We start from the raw sequence: 19,144 nt of genomic DNA, 5'->3' as shown, positions 1-19,144 counted from the left end.
CTGTCATGGTCAAGCTGGTGAATTCCTCATGATTGGGAAATCTCTTAAGTCTGGAAGACCAGAACATGAAAGTTTTACCTGTCCTCTTCACATACTAAAAAGAGAGAGAAGTGCTGTTTGCTGATGATCACGCATAGGTTCCAAGTGTCATCCAACTCATGGGAAATGCTACAGTAAGTTTGGATTTGTGAGGATCATTATCATTCTGAAATAACTCTGCAGCCTTTCAGGCATTTGCTAGACTTGTTTTTAAAGCAGCCTGCGGGAGCACCTTGGTGGCTCAATAAGGTTAAAGCAGCCTGTGCCTGAATTACAAAAATGATTGTTTTTCGTGAGAAATCCTTACAGGAACATGTGACCTGGACAGAAATTGATGTTGACATTGATGACAGAATTTGGGTGATCATTGAAGAGTAAAATTCGCACTAGGAAGGGCTTATCTAAGAAAGACCAGGAGTCATGACTGAAGTATTAGACATAGTTATGTAGTGATTATTGGAAAAGGCATGTACCTGCCTTCGGAGAAAGGTTCTATGTCATATACCTTGCCACCTGTCCCATGTGCCATATAATGATTTAATATGACTCCATGCATGGACCCTGATCCTGTAATGTTTGCACTTATTTTCATGAAAACAGGACTAGAAGCAACTATAAGTTTTTTTAGGGAAATTAAATGAATTAAACATAACCAGTCAAATGGAGAGATTTGACATTTCTTCCCCAAAGGCTGAGTTAAATGTATATAAGGGCAGATTATTTTGAGGGAAGGAAAATCAGGAATTTAGAAAAGACGTGTAGTTTTTTATAGAGTGGCCATTGGAATGATAAACTGAACAGCTAATCCTTAAGTAAAGTGTTCCTGTGTGTCCTCGGGGTCTTCTGTTTCTTGCTGTAATTAAAAAATTGAAACAAAAAAGATCCAAAGGCAGATGTTACATTCAGCCATGACACTTGTTTACCCTTCAAAGGGATATAGGAGCATTTCAGTCTCTAGGGAGACAAAACTTCGGAACTTTTTTTGGTGTCACCAGCTTTGATGGTCAAGGGCAGTGTGACTTCTAGGAAGATGGCTCTTAGAAGTTATCCATCCCAGTCAAGCCACTTCTCTTCTTGCTCAGGGCCCAGTGTCAAGTGTTTGGGAGAAAAATATGCCCAGCAGTATGTATTAGCAGTCACATGCACGAGGGCACAGCGACAGGGCTGGACGGGCAACTGAAACGACAGTCTGTTGCCTGCCTGAGAGGCAGTGCTGGTCCAGATGCAACTAAATGCCCACTTAAATGTTAATAGATGCTGTGAAATAATGATGAACCTTAAAAGAGGGGGGTAGGGGAATTAGAGTTAAATATAAAGTTAGACATATTTCCAAAAGATTAGGTGAAATAAGCTCTGTGCCAAGATATTTGACTGCAAGATGCTTCATTGAATTGAAGAAGTGAATCAGTCCTGCAGTGGTTGTTCCTTTTTTGCTCATTATCTTCCATTTCTACAAATAGTGAGGAAGGACTATACTTAGAAAGTAAGCAGCTGCGGTTGATTTACACATGGTGCTTCTACCTCTCAGTGCCGACCCATGTTAGGGTCAGTGCCTCCACCCGTTTTACCCACTTAAGCAGATGGCGAACTGTAATCTGCTTCAGAATGTTTAGCAAGTGCTCCCAGCTGTGCACTGTTCACTTACTTATTTTCAAGTGAGCCAGACTCCCAACTGAGTATTCATGCATGTTCTGCTACTCGGGCCCAAACTAACTCAAAGACACTTGTCTTTCCTGCACCAAACACCAGGCCAAGGCATGGACTCAGCTCTAAGCAGAAAGAAATTCAGATTTCATAGTATTGGCCATATTTAAACAACCTTTTCAGATACAGCTTGGAAGACCACACAGCTCAGTCTGCAGTGGAGGCAGTGTACTTTTCTCTTTGGGGTGTTAAAGCATTGCTCATGCTCTCTCTTGGGACTTCGATTTGCAGATGCTAATGCCGGAGACCGTGGACAGACCAACAATGCCGCTTCTGCATCAGCTTCCAACTCCACCTGAACAGCCCCGAGCAGCCAGCAGCTGCATGGGAAAAACCACCAGTTACTTGAGTGTCACTCAGCAACACTGGTCACGTTTGGAAAGAAAATTAAAAAGAGAAAAAAACCTGCTCATTTTAGTGTTCAATTTTTTTATTATTATTGTTGTTCTTATTTAACCTTGTAAAATATCTATAAATACAAACCAATTTCATTGTATTCTCACTTTGAGGGAGATCCAGGGGGTGGGAGGGGTTGTGGGGAGGGGAAAGCGGAGCACTAGAACACACAATCTCTCTCCCACGACAATCTTTTTTTATCAAAAGTCTGCTGTTGTATACTTTAAAAACAGGACTCCTGCCTCATGCCCCTTCCGCAAAAGAAGACGACTTTGTTCTGTGCTGAAGTTTTTTTGAACTTTGTTTTCTTTTAAAGTCAAGTGTAAGACTTTGGTATAGTGCACAGCTTGAAATTGGTTGGGAGCTTAGCAGGTGTAACTCACTGGGGACTTCAATGTCACTTGTAAAATTAATCCATATCCTTGGGTATTTGAAGACTTGCCTTTGGCATGTTGGTGGCAGGTGTGGCAGACAAAAAAGAAAATGTGTATCATTTGTATGTAACCCAGGGAGGTCAATAAAGTTTGAAGATTCTTAATTGACTTGATAAGGTTTTCTTTTGCTCCTAATCAGTGCTAGTGGTGAAGAAACTTAAATTGGAGTCTATCAAAGGAGAGGCATACGTGCTCTGAGGGTGGATCTTTGTTTGCCTGACCAAAGGTTCTCTGCAAGTCTTAGTACAGTTTGAAACTAGTGACCAGAAGAGTGGAAAGGATGTTGAGCCAGTCACTCTGGCTGCAGAGGTCAAAAGCTGATGAACCTGGAGGAAGGGACAGGTCAAGAGCAGGTCTCACCACTGTGAATGAATTTGTCCACATTTGTTTCTAAAGTTGCTTCCCTTGGAAAGATACACTTGAGAGGACATTATAGTTAAATAATGTGAACTGTAACAGTCTACTGGTTTATTTTTCATATTTTTAATTACAAATTGAGCTTGCAGAAATTGCCACATTCTGCACATAGTTCTAATTTTAAATCCAAATCTAGAATCTGTATTTAATTTCAGCTTTTTTTTTAACCTCATGCTTTTAAAATTTTATTTATTGATGTATGTCAGATAGACCATTATGGTTTTAGATGGTAGGAATATTAAGAACTACACATCAAAATGGTATAAACAGTCACGTGTACCTGCTGACTTTATAGGAAAGGTGATTATGTAAATGTGTGTATGTATATATGTTATATATACATAGATTCAATACTGCCTTTTATTTTTGTTTTTGTCCACAGTATCAAAATCAACTGGTTGAAGCATGAGAAGAATGTTTCCCCCCACACCCAGCTAAGAGTTTCTGTTTCTGTTTTCTTTGTGTATCAGTGAATAGTGTAAGACTCAGTTCCTGTTTTTGAAGAAAAAGCAATATTCCTTGGAAAGCAAAGAGGATTGAAGGATTATGTTTGCAGTGAGGAAATAGATTTTCACAACTAGTTTGTTTTATACTTTTAAGGTTGACATCTTTGTGGGCCTTATATACTCTAAAATGAACCTTAGTCACCTTGGTGCTTATGGGCCATTACTCGACCTATGAATCTTTAAGGCACAATCAGTTGTACTTTACATTTAAAGATCACTTGAGTGATGGCCGCCTTTCCCTTCTACCCAGTCTTTCCCTACACACCTTCCAAGGTTAGTTGATAACTGTAGGGCGATAGAGCTGAGCCCTCGATCATGTGTAACCTCCCTTCACCTTCCTCATTGCCACCTTAGGTCGTGTTAGGGGTCTTGCCCTCCAGGTGATTTGGAAGTGGAGTCTCTTGGCAGCCCTCAACGAAGGTCCCAGTACCCTGTCCTGCTTCTTTACCAAGTGTATGCGACTCTCCAAGAGAGTCCTACTGCCTGCTGAAGTGAACCAGTACCCAGAAGGGCAACTGTGAGCCATCTTAGTTTTCACTCACTGTTTAGCTAAGCTCTTTGGCCACAAAAGGGGGTTCTCCAACCTCTGGTTATATCAGAGTTCGTGAGAAAGGAAACACACTCAGTCAAACCAAATCGAACAAACTGACTTCTACATTTCATAATGTGCTTCTGAGAGCTAATTAAGCTTTGAAAGAAGTCCGAATCAAAGTATTTGGCCGGGTAATTCCTAAAGGGAATGCTTTGGTAGACCATTTTCGGAAAGGATTTGTAAAGAAGCTGAACAGCAGGTCTATGGCAGAGAAAAGGACCTGCTTTCTCAAACTGCCCAGCCAAACATTTGGACACAGACACTACTCTGGACTTAGTGTATTTGCTAGAGTCCATAAAAATCTGTGCTTGTTTTAGGAAACACCCCCCCTTTACCCCCATGAATGGGGTAAGAGAAAAAGAGAAAAGTCAGATGCTTTTCTCTTATTTCTGTATGTGTGCGTGTGAGGGCTGACGTGCATGATTTTTCTTTCTCAAGGATCATGGTGGTATCACAGAACTCTTTTATACAAGTGAGATCCAGGTCTCTGAATATTTTTTGTAAATAATAATAATAATAATAATAATAAAAAGCTCCTCACCAAATTCAAGCTTGTACATTATATTTTCTTTCAATGTTTTTAAATTTAAGTTTTATTGTTTTGTATGTAAATATGTGGACCCAGGAACTGTTAATTAATGAGCAAAAAGTTACTGTTCAGGGCAGTGATTCTGTTCAATAATCAGACAAAATGTAGACGAGCTTTTTAAAGCCATATAGTTTTAACTCTGTACAGTAGGTGCCGGCCTGTATTATTGTAACAATAACTCTAGCAATGTATAGTGTATCTATATAGTTTGGAGTGCCTTCGCTTCCATGTGTTTGTTTTTGTTTTTCATTTCTCAAATTTTAATTGGTTTTTCTATCCATGTCTCCCTGTCCTACCCCTTTCCCTTTGAAATAATAACTCACTCCTAACAGTGTCTTTGCCCCTTCCACAGTTAATTTCAGTGATACCATGCTCAGGAGTGGAAAGAGGAAACCGTGTTCATGCTCTCACTGCGTTTAAGCCCTGCCTCTGTTTTGGTTCTGAGCAGCTGTTTCCTCCTCAGTCAGTAGCAGTGACCAGTTTCATTTCATAATTGGTCCACCCAGGGACTTTGTGTCATGCCAGGGAGCCCTAGAGCTGGAAGAGACCGAATAGATTTGAGTTTGCTCATCTCTTCCCCAAATTCCTTCCATGGGTCTTAGAAACAGCAAATTCCAGGAGCCTTCCATGCTCTCTCCCCCTTATCTACTTCCTTCCCAAATGAAAGAGAGAGAGTTGGTTTTTATAAATCCAAGTTTCTTAATAGTATCAGGTTCTGCTCCATCCGCGGTCCAAAATGCTCTAGTGCAACTACGAGCAGTTACTGCGCTGAGAGGACTGCCGTATTACCGAGGGAACTCAGCCCATCCCCTCCTCCTGCCACCTCTCCCCTTGTTCAGTGGAATGTCATTTTCATTTCCTTCTTAAAAAATTTAATTCTAACTGTGTGCCCATCATGAAGGCCTTTTTTGAAAGAAAAATATTAAAATTTGTTTTGCCTCCAAGTATTCCATATAAGATGTCTTGAGTAGAAGAAAAAACAAACTTTACCAAACCAAAGGTTGCTATTTTTGAAACATCGTGTGTTCATTCCAACAAGGCAGAAGACTGCACCTTCTTTCCAGTGACATGTTGTGTCTGTCTCTTAAGTCCTCTTAATTTTTAGACACATATTTTTGGTTTGTGTTTTAACAAAGCCTGCCTAACCGGTCATCTTGTCTGCACCAATGCAAAGGTTTCTGAGAGGACTGTTGTATTCTCTATCCCTGTGGATATAAAGACACTGGCATTTCATTTCTTTTTCCCTTTCCTTTTTAAGGGATTTAACTTTGGAATCTTCCAAAGGAAGCTTGGCCAATGCCAGATCCCCAGGAGTTTGGGGTTTTTTTCCTTTGTTTTAAACCAAAATTATATCTGATTTCTGTTGTTCATGTTAGTGATCATCTAATCACAGAGCCGAACACTTTCTCCCCTATATAGAAAAATAAAGTAAGCATGCTTTACAATAAAATCTGTCTTTTCTGGTAGAAACCTGAGCCACTGAAAAAAAAGACAACTAGAAGCAGAGTAGAGTCCCAGAATAAGGTCTACGTTTGAGAGGCTTTGAAAGTAATCCCTGGGGTTTGGATTATTTTCACAAGGGTTATGATGTTTTATTCAAGTTTGTTGCTCCGTTTTGCACCTCTGCAATAAAAGCAAAATGACAACCAGTACATAAGGGGTTAGCTTGACAAAGTAAACTTCCTTGTGTTCATTTTTAAGTTTTTTTTTCTTACTATATCTGTCTACAGGCAGATACAGATAGATGTATGAAAATGTGCTTGCCTGTAAAATTTGCATTTATAAATGTGTTGCCGATGGATCACTTGGGCCTGTACACATACCAATTAGCGTGACCACTTCCATCTTAAAAACAAATCTAAACAAAATTTATTATATATATATATATATATATAAAGGACTGTGGGTTGTATACAAACTATTGCAAACACTTGTGCAAATCTGTCTTGATATAAAGGAAAAGCAAAATCTGTATAACATTATTACTACTTGAATGCCTCTGTGACTGATTTTTTTTTCATTTTAAATATAAACTTTTTTGTGAAAAGTATGCTCAATGTTTTTTTTTTTTTCCCCTTTCCCCATTCCCTTGTAAATACATTTTGTTCTATGTGACTTGGTTTGGAAATAGTTAACTGGTACTGTAATTTGCATTAAATAAAAAGTAGGTTAGCCTGGAAATGAAATTAAAATTCACAAGTGTGTGGTCTTTATTTCAGTACCCACCCCTCTTTTCTTTATCCTGCCTGTTTTGCTACTGCAATATGTAGTCACATCACCATCTCCGTTCCTCCAATTAGAGAAACATGGATCTTTGTTCTAAAATCAAAATATGAACACTAGTTCTCGTTCTTCAAATTATCGTATTCCATTGTATAGCCCCAAGAGGTGCAGCTTCCATCTTGGAAACCTTTGGATTTGATGTAGAGGAAGCTTTGCAGACACTGCTTTGAAAAGAAAGAAAATGTCCTTGAAAGGGACAAATTTTTAAAACGTGTATAAGCTGCTGTCTTTGATTACTGTGTTCATGGTTTGGTGTAGCTGTATTTTCTTTTAACTTTCATCCCATCAGTAATGGTCTTTGGGAGTATTTGTAAAATATATGAACACCACAAACCGTGGGGCTGTACCTCCAGGTAACCAACACATGTTGTGTTTGAATCTGCTCATTTCCAATACTGGATGATGTATGTAAACATGTAATGTCTCTTAGTGCAAAAAGAAACATCATTTTTTTTAGGGCTGGCTCACTCTTGTCAGGCCTAATCTAAAGGCTAGATATGAAGTCATGTGACTGCTGCTTCAATAAAAACGAATTTATATTGGATAAAGTCTGCTCCTCTGTTTATTTGCTTATTTTATTTATTGTGGTGGTGGGGTTAGCTAATACTTGAAAAACAGTTAAACGTTTACCAGTTGCAGAGGGTATGGGGAAAGGAGGGAAGAATGCAAACATAAAGATGGCATTGTAGGATGATGGGCCTCCCGATGGCTTTGACGTGTTTGTTTGGGATTCACTACTCTTCTATTTCCTGCCCTATTTGAGTTGGAATTGAGAGCGATACCCTTTTAATTTAAAAGCCTGAAAGTCTGCCCTCCAAATAGGAGGGTCACAGTAGGAGAACCGTGGTAGTGGATGCCATTTCATAGGTGTTCTAGAAAGAGTAGTGAGGAAAGGGAGGGGTCAGGTTGCAGAGCTCTTCATGGAGAAGTTTATGAAAGGAAGTGACCCAAAGTGATGATTCAGCCTCTTGTTTCTCAGGTATAACATATTCTTCCGCTCACGAGCACTGTGGGCATGTTAAGGGAATGTGTCCAGAGGAAACGGAAGCTGCTGTGTAACACAGCATGGGGCCTACGAGTTGTCAAACTGGGAAGGGACGGTCAACCAAATGTCTGTTTCTACTTCTAGCCTCTTCTCCAGAAAGGAGAGGCCACCCCAGCCTTCCCACAAGAAAACTTGTTGATGTCAGTGCTTTAATTGAATCCTTAATGTCTGGGCCAGGTAGAGATTAGCTGCTGAGTACCTCCGGCTAATGAGGGGGCCAGAAGGCAAGCAGTACTTTCTTAGAAGGGCTTTTCTCCTACCTTTGGAGATGGACTTCATCCTCACCTGAGACAAGACCTAGAAAATGAACAGCAGCCACAGGGATGCCTAGAAACTGACACTTAGTTCTGTGTTCAAAGGTTCAGGAAAGGGAGTAATGGAGCCATCCAAATGTTTGAGAGGAGCAAAGTGGAGTCTGGCTCCTAGCCCTGTAAAGTCAAGATCTGCAAAGCTACTAAAGTATCCATGTGAGCAGTTTGATGTATCTCACCTTGAATCTCACCTACACTTAGACTACAATAATTTTTATAAGATACATAAATCCTACGTACATATCAATTCAGCTACCCAGGTATTTTTTAAATCAATACTACGATATGGGAGTTTACATCCCATCTTAATTTTGCCTTACTGTAGCCTGTATTTAATAGCCATTTCAGGCTCTTGAATGAATAGCTCAAAATTATTTCACTCAAAATTATTTCAATGGGGAAGAGGCAAGGCATATGATTTATGAATACAGTGGAATAAAGTTTATATTTCCCAAGGAGTGTAATTAGACAAAATTCCTGGGAACAAATTCATCTGTATTCATTGTATTGGGAGAGAGGAGCTCTTTTTCCCTTCAGTTTCTTTTCTAAAAATGTGTGTGTTCTACATCCTTAATGCAGAACAGGCAGGAAAATCTGAGGAGATGGCAAGGAATATGTTTGTTTGCTTTGATTTATAGTGTCGGCAATCTCTCACGTTCTCAGAGTTTGGCCGCCTTCTTGTAAAATGGTAAAAGCTAATCAAGTGTCTGTTCCTTAAAATTCAGTTAACTTGTAGCTTCAGTTGCCTCAAAACATTAGACATTTAAAACTAATCCAAATACTACAGTTTTAATTCTGGTACATAAACATACCAACACATATATTGCAGGGTTTATCATCTTTACATGGATTTTTATATGGAATAATTTTATGAGCAAACCAAGTTAAATCATTTTTGTTTTTATACCAACAGCCTTCAGATGTGCAAAGGGCAGTAGTAAAACAAGTAGTGAAGAAATAGATATGTATGCTATGAAATAATATTTCTATTTTCCCACCCCCACATTTCTTTTTTCCCCAGAAAAGAAGACCAAAAAAAAAGTTTAAATCTCTAGCCACAAATTAATTACTTAGTCCTCTTGACTTGATTTGACACTAAACTCAGGAACATATTCGCTAAATCTTGTCCTTAGGTGCAGAAGGCCTTACGTAAAATTAGTCAAAACATAATTTGCACCAAAGGCAAAAACATGTTTACTCAAAATGGCTATAAACAAAGCAAACACTTTCATACTCTTTAGCTTTGCAAACAGATGTATAAACAGGAGCATACAGGCCGTGATAGCTAGCATGTTTATTAACATAACCTTGTTGCAGAGAGCACCCTAGTGTTCCACCCTTGGGGGCAGACCCAAGCCCCAGGTCTGACGCAGAGCCAACCTACACTAAGTCACGCACATGTGCACTCAGCCAGTTAGTGCCCTTCCTCCCACGAACACATGTTCCAGAGATCTCTCACTTGGGTCCTCAGGTGCATGCAGAACCCACATAGCTCAGTGTTCACAGGAAGAAATTCCTCTTGCTTCTTGTGGCCCTTACCACTTCTTTGGATCAAAACTTGTGTTTCTGCTTTGTTAAGTTGAACTTGAAAGTCTTGGAGTTCAGGAGCTATGTCTGATTCGGCAAATACCCCACAGAAAGCTGCATGTTGTTGGTGCTTACGAATGTGTTTGTATGGCTACAAAGACACAGAACGAGGGTCCTGAAGGAAGAAAGAATAGACACAGCGGTCCTGACAGGCCTCTGACATCTGCTGCAGGCCTTCTGGCTCCTCTCGCAGACACAGATACACCTGCTGATGAACAGGCCTGGAAACTCACTGAGCAGGTCAGGACAGGTGGCTGCGGGCTGGGAATGAGTGCGGTGAGGGACACGGGGCTATGTAGTGAAAACATCCAAGAAGCTAATGAACCTGGCTGTGGGCACAGACTCTCAGATGGCCCAGCCCCAGGCAACCTTTCCCCTCTCCCACCATGAAACTAGATGCCCAGACCACAGGGTCATCTCTAAGGGGAGGGTGCTCTTGCCCTTGGACAGGCCAGTGCACTCTCCATCGAAGTGTCTATGGCTTCCCTCTCCACAGACTGGGTTGGAGTCCAGGGAGACCCTCATCCCTTCCCTGAGGAATGTTAGGCAGCACTGCCAGAGCTGTGGTTGTGGATTCCCTGGGGTGGGCACGACCGGTAGGGCATTATCGGCTCTCAGCGGCATCCGTCTGTCTGGATCCAGGAATGGTGGCTCCAAGGACAGGGCTCTGGCTCTGGCTGCACCCGCCCCCCCTCCGAGGCTCTCCCATGGGAGCAGCTTCTCAGCCATCTGTGATGCCAAACAGCTCCCGCATGAGAGGGCTGGCGAACGGGTGTATGTCTTGAATGCGCAGCAGCCTCTGGGTGTGCTGGGCATTGATGCTGCGGAGCTCGGTGAGCATAGCCATGATCTTCAGGAACAGGAACCTGCAGGCCAGCCAGAGGAATAGTTGGGGGTGCGGCCCACCCTTGTCCCCATCCACCAACCCTGGGACTGCTTTGAAGTTGCAGAAGTTTGAGGGTATTACTCTTAGAACATCTCAGGCAAGCCAAGAGACAAGGTTCAGTTGAATTCCTTGAGCTCCTCCTAGTCTGCGGATGAGAAGTGCAGAACAGACTTGGAGGGACTGAGGTGTGGACTTACACTCCTCCCTCACCCCTCATGCCCTCCATGGGAAAATCCAGGCACTGCAGGGGCCGGGCACAGAGAGCAATCTAGGGGACAACATGGCCTTGGCGCATGGCTGTGGGCCAGGACCAAGCAGCGGAGTTGTGGAGGCAGCAACTACAGGATCACCTGCCGATCCTTCCTGGATCCAGCCCGGGATCTAGCGTCTGAGAGCAGTTTCATGCCTTAGTTTTTGCGTGATGCCTCCCAGCTCCATGCAGGGGAAGACCAAGAACATCAGGATGCGGCCCAGAGGCTGAGCTCAAAATAAAGTCAAAGCGGGCCAAGTAAGGACTTAGGGTTTGAAGTTCAGCCAACACACCTCATGCAGGCCTTCACCCCTCAAGGCCTGGGCCCATAGGACTGCTGAGGTCCAGGGCAGGGATGGAAACCCCTGTCTGGCCGAGCCCTGAGCAGCCTTTCTCCTTTGGCTGTGGCCAGCACAAACTACGGACTTTTTACCCTGCCTGCTTGTGCTTGTTCCTGGACGGGATCGGGGAGCACTCAAAATGTCCACCTTCCGCCACCTCCAGATCCCACCCATCTGTCGGGGACCCTGAGGCAGTCGCCCTGAGTCTCCAGCCCCTTGCAGGGTAGTGGTGGCACCCATTTCATGGGTCTGTGTTCAAGATTAAAGGGGTCAAATCATGTAAACTGCTTGGCCCCAGGGCTGGCACTTCTCAGTGCAAATTTATTTATTATTACCATCACAGTTTTTGTCATGGTTATTTTTACTACCATGCTGGTTACTGCTGGCTATTGGTAGAAGAGCCTGTAGGAGCCTCTGGGGGTACTCCCTGGTGGTTCCTATTCCTGTTGACAGGAGTGGAAAAGGGCAGACAGGAGCAACGTCCACAGCTGGGCATGGCCTCTGGCCTTTCCTCAATTTTCTCCATTGCTGGGCTGGAACTCAGGCTGACTGGGCCAGGGGCCTTAGTGGAGGTCACAGAACGGGGCCCCAAAGCCCCAGGAGTCAGAGGCTGCCCCAGGAGAAGCTCTGGCCTGCTCTCTCCGAGAGGCCCAGAACAGGTGGGGTGCCTAGAGGATGGGGCTGCTGGAGAGACCCCCTCACACCCTCCCTGCTTGCTGCTCACCGGTGGGCAGGCTGGGGCCGGCTGCACTCGATGTAGGCCTTCAGGGCAATGGCAAATCGCTCCTGCAGCTGGTCCACCACGCTGCGCTGCACCACACCTGGGCGGTCTGCGGGGGACGGGAAGACGGCGTGGTGCCAGCAAGGCCGTGGGGGCAGACAAGATCAGGTCAGCCAGAGAGTGCAAATGGCCAGCCAACCACCTTCCGGAGCCAGAGGCACCCAGGCAGGGAAGGGAGGGTGGCACTCGAAGGGGACATCACCCCACCAACCCAGGGAGAAGCCAGCCAGGGACCCCCTCCTGGCCATGCAGCAAATGGGGGCAAGGCCAGAGGCTGGGACCCTCCCTGGGGAGTGCAGAGGTGGGCCTGCCACTTCCTCCTAAGGCTGAGGGAGTGCAAGCAAGCCTGGGGCTGGGGATGCTGGAGGGGAGTGGCCAAGCAGGCCAGGTGGGGTCGTCACCTGGAGAGAAAAGAGAGATGGCCTGCATCAGCACATACTCCTCCCTATGCAGCTGCAGCTTCTTCAGCCTGTAGTGGAACTTCAGCACCGGCTCCAGGAGAAGCTGCTGGAAGCCGCCTGTGGGTGGGCAAAATTTTCAGCCTTCCCTCACAGAGGGCTTGTTTGCCGGTCGACCGGTCTCTGCCCTGCAACCCCAGGACCCTCCACCTGTCCTGATGTGGCTCCTCCCCTCCTCGCGGGCACCTGCGGGGTCTTCCAAGCAGTAGGACAGCCGACCACACTCCCAGGTTCCTGTCTCTGCGTTGAACACCGTGTTGAATCTCAGCTGGCACAGCTCAAAGGTGGCCCCCTTTAGCAGGGAGATCTGGTCCTCGATGGGCAAATCCCTAGCAGAGAGGATGGGGGGGACAGGCCAGCTTCCAGACTGGGGGCTATAGGCCAGCCCCCCTCCCATATCAAGAAATGTGGCTGGGGTAGGGGGGCGGGGGACTGCAGATGCTTTCAGATAGCCTCCAATCCCTCCTCTGACAGCAGCCAAGCAGGTCGCTCCTCCCCACACCTCCCTCGGGGCTCCTGTTGCTGGGGTCTGTGCGGCCAGTGCAGCCTGCTCTCCCCTACAGTCCAGACCATCTCCTCCAACTCCCCCACAGCCACTGGCCCGTGGTCCATGCTGCGGCTCCAGCTCCCCAGCCTCCAGTTTCTGCCTCAATTTCCCCACTTGGGATGACCACCCCTCTGGCTTCCCCTTAGGTAAACCCTGCTGGTCCTTCAAGACAGGCTGTCGAGGCACCTCCCAGAAGTCCTTCCTCTGGCGCCGCTCCTTTGGCAGGAGCTCCATGCCCATAGGCATATCTGCTTCCTGCTGTCTGTTATGGATTGACTGTTTCTATCGCTTCACTCAAGGCAGCCCAGATGCCGTGAGCCCCCTCCTGGCTCTGAGACCAGGCCAAGACACAATGGCCACCTCTGAAATTCATGTTTAGGCTGACACCACCCCCAAAATCTGCGAGTTCCCGACTCCCCACGGAGGAGCACTTCTACTAAGACCCCAGAAGGAACGACATTTAGGCTGGCTGTTGAGGGGCCCCCTGCCTGTCTTTGGTCTCCTCAGAAATTCGGTCCCTTTTTTTCTGCACCAGCCCCTTTCTTTCAGATCTATAATCTCAGGAAGTCAATCTTACTCTCTTATTTCCCAGCGCTGGCTCAGGACCTGGTGGGTAGTTGGCTTTGAACTCTGCGTTCTCTGCTCCCAAATCTGGCCCCTCTGGTTAACTACGACCCTGTGCAAGTTCCTTGACCTTGGTGAACCTCAGTTTTCTATTTGTAGAAGGAAGGAGATCATCATACACACCTCCAGGGTGGGCAGTGCTCACAACCGTGCTCACAAGAAATGGCAAGTAACCTCACACCATGATGTTCCATTGCGGGTCACCGGATGTCAGTGGGGATCTGCCAAGATCCACATGAGCAGGCAGGCCTTTCTCTTACTCCCCTGATCTAATGTGCTACATCTGACTCGTGGCCAACCTCATCCCATTAAACAAGGCCTCGGTGTCACAGGGGAACAGGTGGGCTCCTACAATATAACCTGCCCTGCCTATTGATGGGAAGGGTAGGTGGAGATAAGGGAGGGTCCTTTGGCACCAACATCCCCCAAATTCAGAGGAATCTACCCTAGACCCTTTAAATCGGCTGGCCACTGCCTGCTCCTCTCCACACCCCTCCACCCCACCGCTGTGTCCTACCTGAAGTGGGAGATGACTTTGGCAAAGTTGATGATGCCTTTGAACATGTAGGTTGACATGTCAGCCATGTGGGGCAGCAGGGAAAAGATCTCTCTCCCACTGCTATCAGGTTGGGGTTTGTAGTTCCAGATGCTGCCGTCTTCCCCCCGCAGCCGCAGAGAGACCTTCAGTGAGCACAGATCTTCCCTGATCTGGCTCCACTTGGCAGCTTCTTCTCCCGCTGGAGGCTGCAGGGATTCCAGAACCTCGTGACCACTGCTGGGCGCTTCTGGCAGCTGGGACAGGAGCCGGAAGATGGAGAGAGGACAGGAGGGGCAGCATGTATTCTCCCAAACATGTTTCTACACAGGCCACTGCTGCAGCCTGAGAGGATGCCAAGTGCAGACACACACACACACACACACACACACACACACACACACACACACGTGCATGCACATATACGTGCGTGTGTGTGCGCGCACAAGTATTCCTTCTCTCTGGTCCTCTCCTGTCAAGTGGTGTACTTCCTGGATCTATCAATGTTCCCTCCCATCCCTGCCTGGTCAGAAATGGGTTTGCTCTCTGCCCAGTGGAATGTAAGGGATCTCCACCTCTGGGTGTGTTCCAAGCATCCCTGACTTAAAAAGGAGGTTGTGGGAGCCGCAGATGGAAAGGACAGACTCCAGGGGTCACTGGCTGCCAGCTCTCTGAGTGGAGCCAATCGCCTGAGATACACCTGTGAGCACAGAGCAGGAAGAGAGCACCGGGATCAGACATGGCTGACATTGCTGAGATCACAAATGTGTCTTAGATCTATAAAACCCTTTCACAAATGCCAGATCCCCAACAGGTCCTGGGCCTGTCCTCAGAAAGCCCTGAGGGTCAACCACCCTGAAGCAACTCAGCTTCCAAAACTGTTTCTGGCTCAGGCCCACTTACTACCTGCTGTGGAAGGAGAGAACAGAGATTCTCTCTCTGAGCACGTGTCAGAATCACCTAGGTGTTCCTTGTCAAAACACCAATCACTGGGCCCCACCATCAGCATTTCTGATTTGGCAGGTCTCACGTAAGCTGAGAACTGGTATTTCTAACCATTCCCTGGGGCCCCCACTGATGTGCAGGCGGGGGCCACTCTTTGAGAACCCTTGGGAATGAGACTGGGGTTTTGAGGAGCTAGGATAATGTCTGAGCCAACTGGAGAGAGCCTCATACCCGGAAGTCCTTGAAATTGGAGAAGGTGGTGTCGAAGGTTTTCATCTGAGCATCCATCAGTTCTCTGATCATTGTCTGCTGCTCCTGAGTCAGCCCCTTGGCTCCCAGGGGCTGAGTGCCCATCCGTTCTCTCTTTTTCCTCCTGATCAGAGCCCGCCTCTGCTCCACAGCTGCATCGGACATGATCACTGAGGGGATAACCAGGGGCAGGCTCAGGCACCTGCAGGAGCTTGGCTGCGCTTGGTGAGCCTCCCCATGCAGCAGGACAAGGGCTGGTGGCAAAAAACCCACCCTGTCCTGAAGAAACACTGGGTTAAGGGCAGAGAGTGAGGTGCAGCTGGTAAACTGCCTGAGGCAGTGGGTTTGTGACAACTTTGTGGAATGGTGGGAAGAGCTCGGGCTGCAGAATTGAAAGATGCTGGGTTTTAGTGACAGCTTTGCCACTCGCTAGCAGTGACCTTGAACAAGCACCTTAACCCATCCAGGCTTCAATGTCCTTCTTCATAATCTGGAGCAACAGTGCTCCCCTCACGCTGCTGCCACAATGAGACATGGCATGCGAAGTGCCAGCAGATCTCCTGGCACATAAGTGGTCAGTCAGTGGCGCCTGACAGTAGTCTTCTTTTGTGGATTAGACACCAACCAGACTCTTCAGAGTTCCCCCAAGGCATCTGGGTATCCAAGACCCTAGGGAGCTGGGGCTGCTGCTCAGCACAAAATATTGGTGACCATTCCAACCATTTCCTACATAGGTTGGAGCCTTAGGGCCTTCCATGGATTTCTGGAGCTTATGTGTGCAGAGCACAGAGGTGGGCGTCGGTGCAAGCAACGGTGGGGACAGCCACACGAGGGCCTGACTCTCAGCTGGCCTGCAGGAGATGCCCCTGTCCACAGGCCCAGGGAACTCGTCCCCTGAAAGAGGCTGCCAACTCTGGGATCAGTGGAGACATATGCACTGGAAGCTTCCAGCCTTTTCCCTACCAGCCTTAATCTCAGAGTGACCTGGGAGCACAATTATACACCCAAGATTGACAGGTAGAATGATAGCATCCTATGCCACCTGTCTGATTCCTCTGGAATTCCTCCCAAACACCAGGCTTGGGAGGCTGATGGGTACCAGCTGCTGGAAGGTTGGGGGTCGTATCACACCATGTGCCTCTGGCTTCCTTCTCCCCAGGGGTCACTGGCTGCCAGCTCTCTGAGTGGAGCCAATCGCCTGAGATACACCTGTGAGCACAGAGCAGGAAGAGAGCAACTCCTCACACATTCCCCTGGCCCAATTTGGCTAAAACACCATGTGGACGATTATGAAAGCGACGAAAAGAATCGTGCAGGGGCACCTGAGGGGTTAAAGGAGCATGAGATGCCCACCACACCTCCCGGAGCAGAGAATAAAGACGCACTTTCTCTGTCGAGTCCTTGTAGGATGGGCCTGCGGTGGTGGTGTGGGCAGGTGGCCCACGAGCTCTCCTCCCTTGGCCTGCCTGTTGTACACAGGTCTCAGGCATGCGTACACCCATGGTGCGTGTCTGCACGCGTGTGCGTACACATCACCACGCTTCCGTCCAGCTTGGGCCCCGAGGCACACCTGGCCCAGGCTCACAATGCGCATGCGCCCCAGCCCGAGCCCGCCCAGGGCCCTGCCCGCTGCTCACTCTCCTTCTTCATCCCACTCTCCAGGCACTTGCGGAGCCGGCAGGCCTGGCACTGGCGCCGGGTCTTCCGGGTGATTTCGCAGGTGCCCTTCCGGAAGGGGCACCTCAGCCGGGTGTTGCGTTTCATGGCTCTCCTGTGAGAACAGAGAACGAAAGGCCGGTTCGAGGAACACCAGGGCTTCCTGTGCCCGGGTGTGGTGGTGGGTTGGGGGGTGGTACGGTGGGGGACGGGGTGTTCCAAACTACACGTCTCTCTGGACCCTGTTGTACTCCACACGACCCGGAGTGTGGCTGCCGACGTGGTTGCTTTGGGACCCGCACTAGACCAACCGAGCCCCACGGGACTGGAGAGCTTCGCAGCACCAGCCCCAAAGCCGGGGCTTCTTGACTAGGGAGACGTCCAAGCTGCCGCAGCGCCTCCCGGGAGGGCCTGCTGTGGGTTCTGGCCCCCCACCCACCGCATGCGGACTGGCAGCCCATCTTAGAGATTGCCGGATGGGTCCTGGCTCTAGGGTCCATTTCTAGGCACATGTTCAGCTGCCAGGAACTCTGCAGACAGCCAGCTGGCTGTCCTGGGAGCTTCTGAGGGTCCCAAGTGGGCCCCTAGGTGGGAGCTGCTCTCCACCATCCTGGCTTTCCTGGTGGGCAGACTGCCAACTCCTCACACATTCTTTCTTTGCTTCCCTCCTTTCTTGGCCGGCTTCTCTCCTTTTAATCTGAGAGCCTCGCAGGGGGGCTTTGGTCTTTACTCTTTCTTCATTTGGACAATGTGAACCGTTCTGTGTAGGCCTGTCTTGCTATGAGCTGATACTTTGCAGTCCTTAAGTTTTCGACCTCCCTGTTTGCCTGTTTCTAGATAAGACTGTTTTGTCCTATTCTTCTTTTATTTTATGCCATGCTTTGCTTAACAAACACTCCCTGAAGTTGATTTGAGCACTAGAGTTTTGGCTTTTTTGATTCTTTCCTCTTTTATGAACCGATTTTCCATTTTATTCAACACATGGAGAAACAAAAGGGTTATCTTAGTGGAAGGGGCCCTTTCCCAGGTAAGACAGAAAGATGGAAGATGAAGTCCTCTCAGATAGTCATTAATCTCCTGAAAAAATAGAAGGCTTTTGAACTGGCAACTGCCCCATACTCTGAAGCCGGGATAGGTCAGGCTGAGACTCTAAAGCAGTTCCCAGTGGGCTAATGGCAGAACCCCAGTTAGATGTGACCCAGTGTGTTGGGGTGGTGGGTGGGTAAGGGCTGGCAGGTAACTCTACCTGAAAAAGCCCTTGCATCCTTCACATGTCATGACATTGAAGTGGTAACCAGTCGCCTTATCCCCACATACACGGCAGATTTGGGGACCCCCATCTCCTTCATCTGCACTGACGGCAGGCTTCGCAGGTGCTGAATCTGCCTCTTCATAGGACACAAGGTCAGCATGGTTCCAGCTTTCTCCAGGTCTCACCTCCAGGTTTGCTTCCAGGCCTCTTGGGCTAGAAGTGAAAAAAACACAGGAAATGAAGGGGCCAGGCAGGGATGTGCTGAGACAGTCCTCCCTGTGTGCTGCTCCCACATGGTTCTGCAGACCCAAGAGCTGAACCACGGGAGAACTGGGGGTGGGATTAGTACTCATTATCAGGAAAGATGTCATGGTGGCGGTGTGTATGCAGTAACAGGGCCCTGTAGGAAAGCATGTGAACAGGAATATGGTGAGAGAAGGGTACGAGGAAGAAATGAGAAGGAAAAAGAAAAGGTTGCCCGGGTGGGATCACAGAAGCAATTCCTGAATGGACTTGGATTAGGAGCCCATAACCTGGTCAGAGGCCCAAGGGACAGGCCACTTGTTAGAGATGGTTCTGGGACTAGGGAGACAGCCTCTCAGGCATGAGGTGGCCCAAGCTCCCAGAGAAAGTTGAAAAGGCAGGACAGAAAGGCAGTTTTCAGCTAAGTAACCAAGCAAATGGGGAGAAAGACAGAGAGGAGACGGGCTCTCAGAA

At 47.5% G+C, this 19,144-nt stretch overlaps 2 protein-coding genes across 4 annotated transcripts in view; one reads left to right on the top strand and one right to left on the bottom strand.

Moving 5' to 3' along the window:
* The window catches only part of GSK3B (glycogen synthase kinase 3 beta), a 221,283-nt gene extending 213,779 nt beyond the window's left edge, over positions 1–7,504 (top strand). For both annotated transcript variants that reach the window (XM_044251458.1, XM_044251459.1), the window contains one exon: positions 1,975–7,504. In XM_044251458.1, coding sequence (XP_044107393.1) covers positions 1,975–2,042 — 68 coding nt within the window. In that variant the 3' untranslated portion in view covers positions 2,043–7,504. The remainder of the gene's footprint in view (positions 1–1,974) is intronic.
* A 2,086-nt stretch (positions 7,505–9,590) lies between these two features.
* On the bottom strand, positions 9,591–18,636 carry NR1I2 (nuclear receptor subfamily 1 group I member 2). 2 transcript variants are annotated; one of them, XM_044255068.1, is made up of 8 exons: positions 18,422–18,636; positions 17,157–17,290; positions 15,502–15,689; positions 14,308–14,582; positions 12,806–12,948; positions 12,563–12,679; positions 12,105–12,210; positions 9,591–10,769 (listed from the first exon to the last, which is right to left on the bottom strand). In XM_044255068.1, the coding sequence occupies exons 1-8, from the start codon at positions 18,451–18,453 to the stop codon at positions 10,625–10,627; spliced, it is 1,140 nt and encodes a 379-aa protein (XP_044111003.1). In that variant the 5' UTR covers positions 18,454–18,636; the 3' UTR covers positions 9,591–10,624. The 2 variants fall into 2 exon arrangements, with proteins under 2 accessions (XP_044111003.1, XP_044111002.1); XM_044255067.1 differs by having other exon boundaries at positions 12,770–12,948; positions 18,422–18,535.
* Between the last annotated feature and the right edge of the window lie 508 nt (positions 18,637–19,144).

The sequence above is a fragment of the Neovison vison genome, chromosome 6 (assembly GCF_020171115.1).
Source record: "Neovison vison isolate M4711 chromosome 6, ASM_NN_V1, whole genome shotgun sequence".
Taxonomy (NCBI): domain Eukaryota; kingdom Metazoa; phylum Chordata; class Mammalia; order Carnivora; family Mustelidae; genus Neogale; species Neogale vison.
This window is presented reverse-complemented; position numbering and strand designations above follow the sequence as displayed.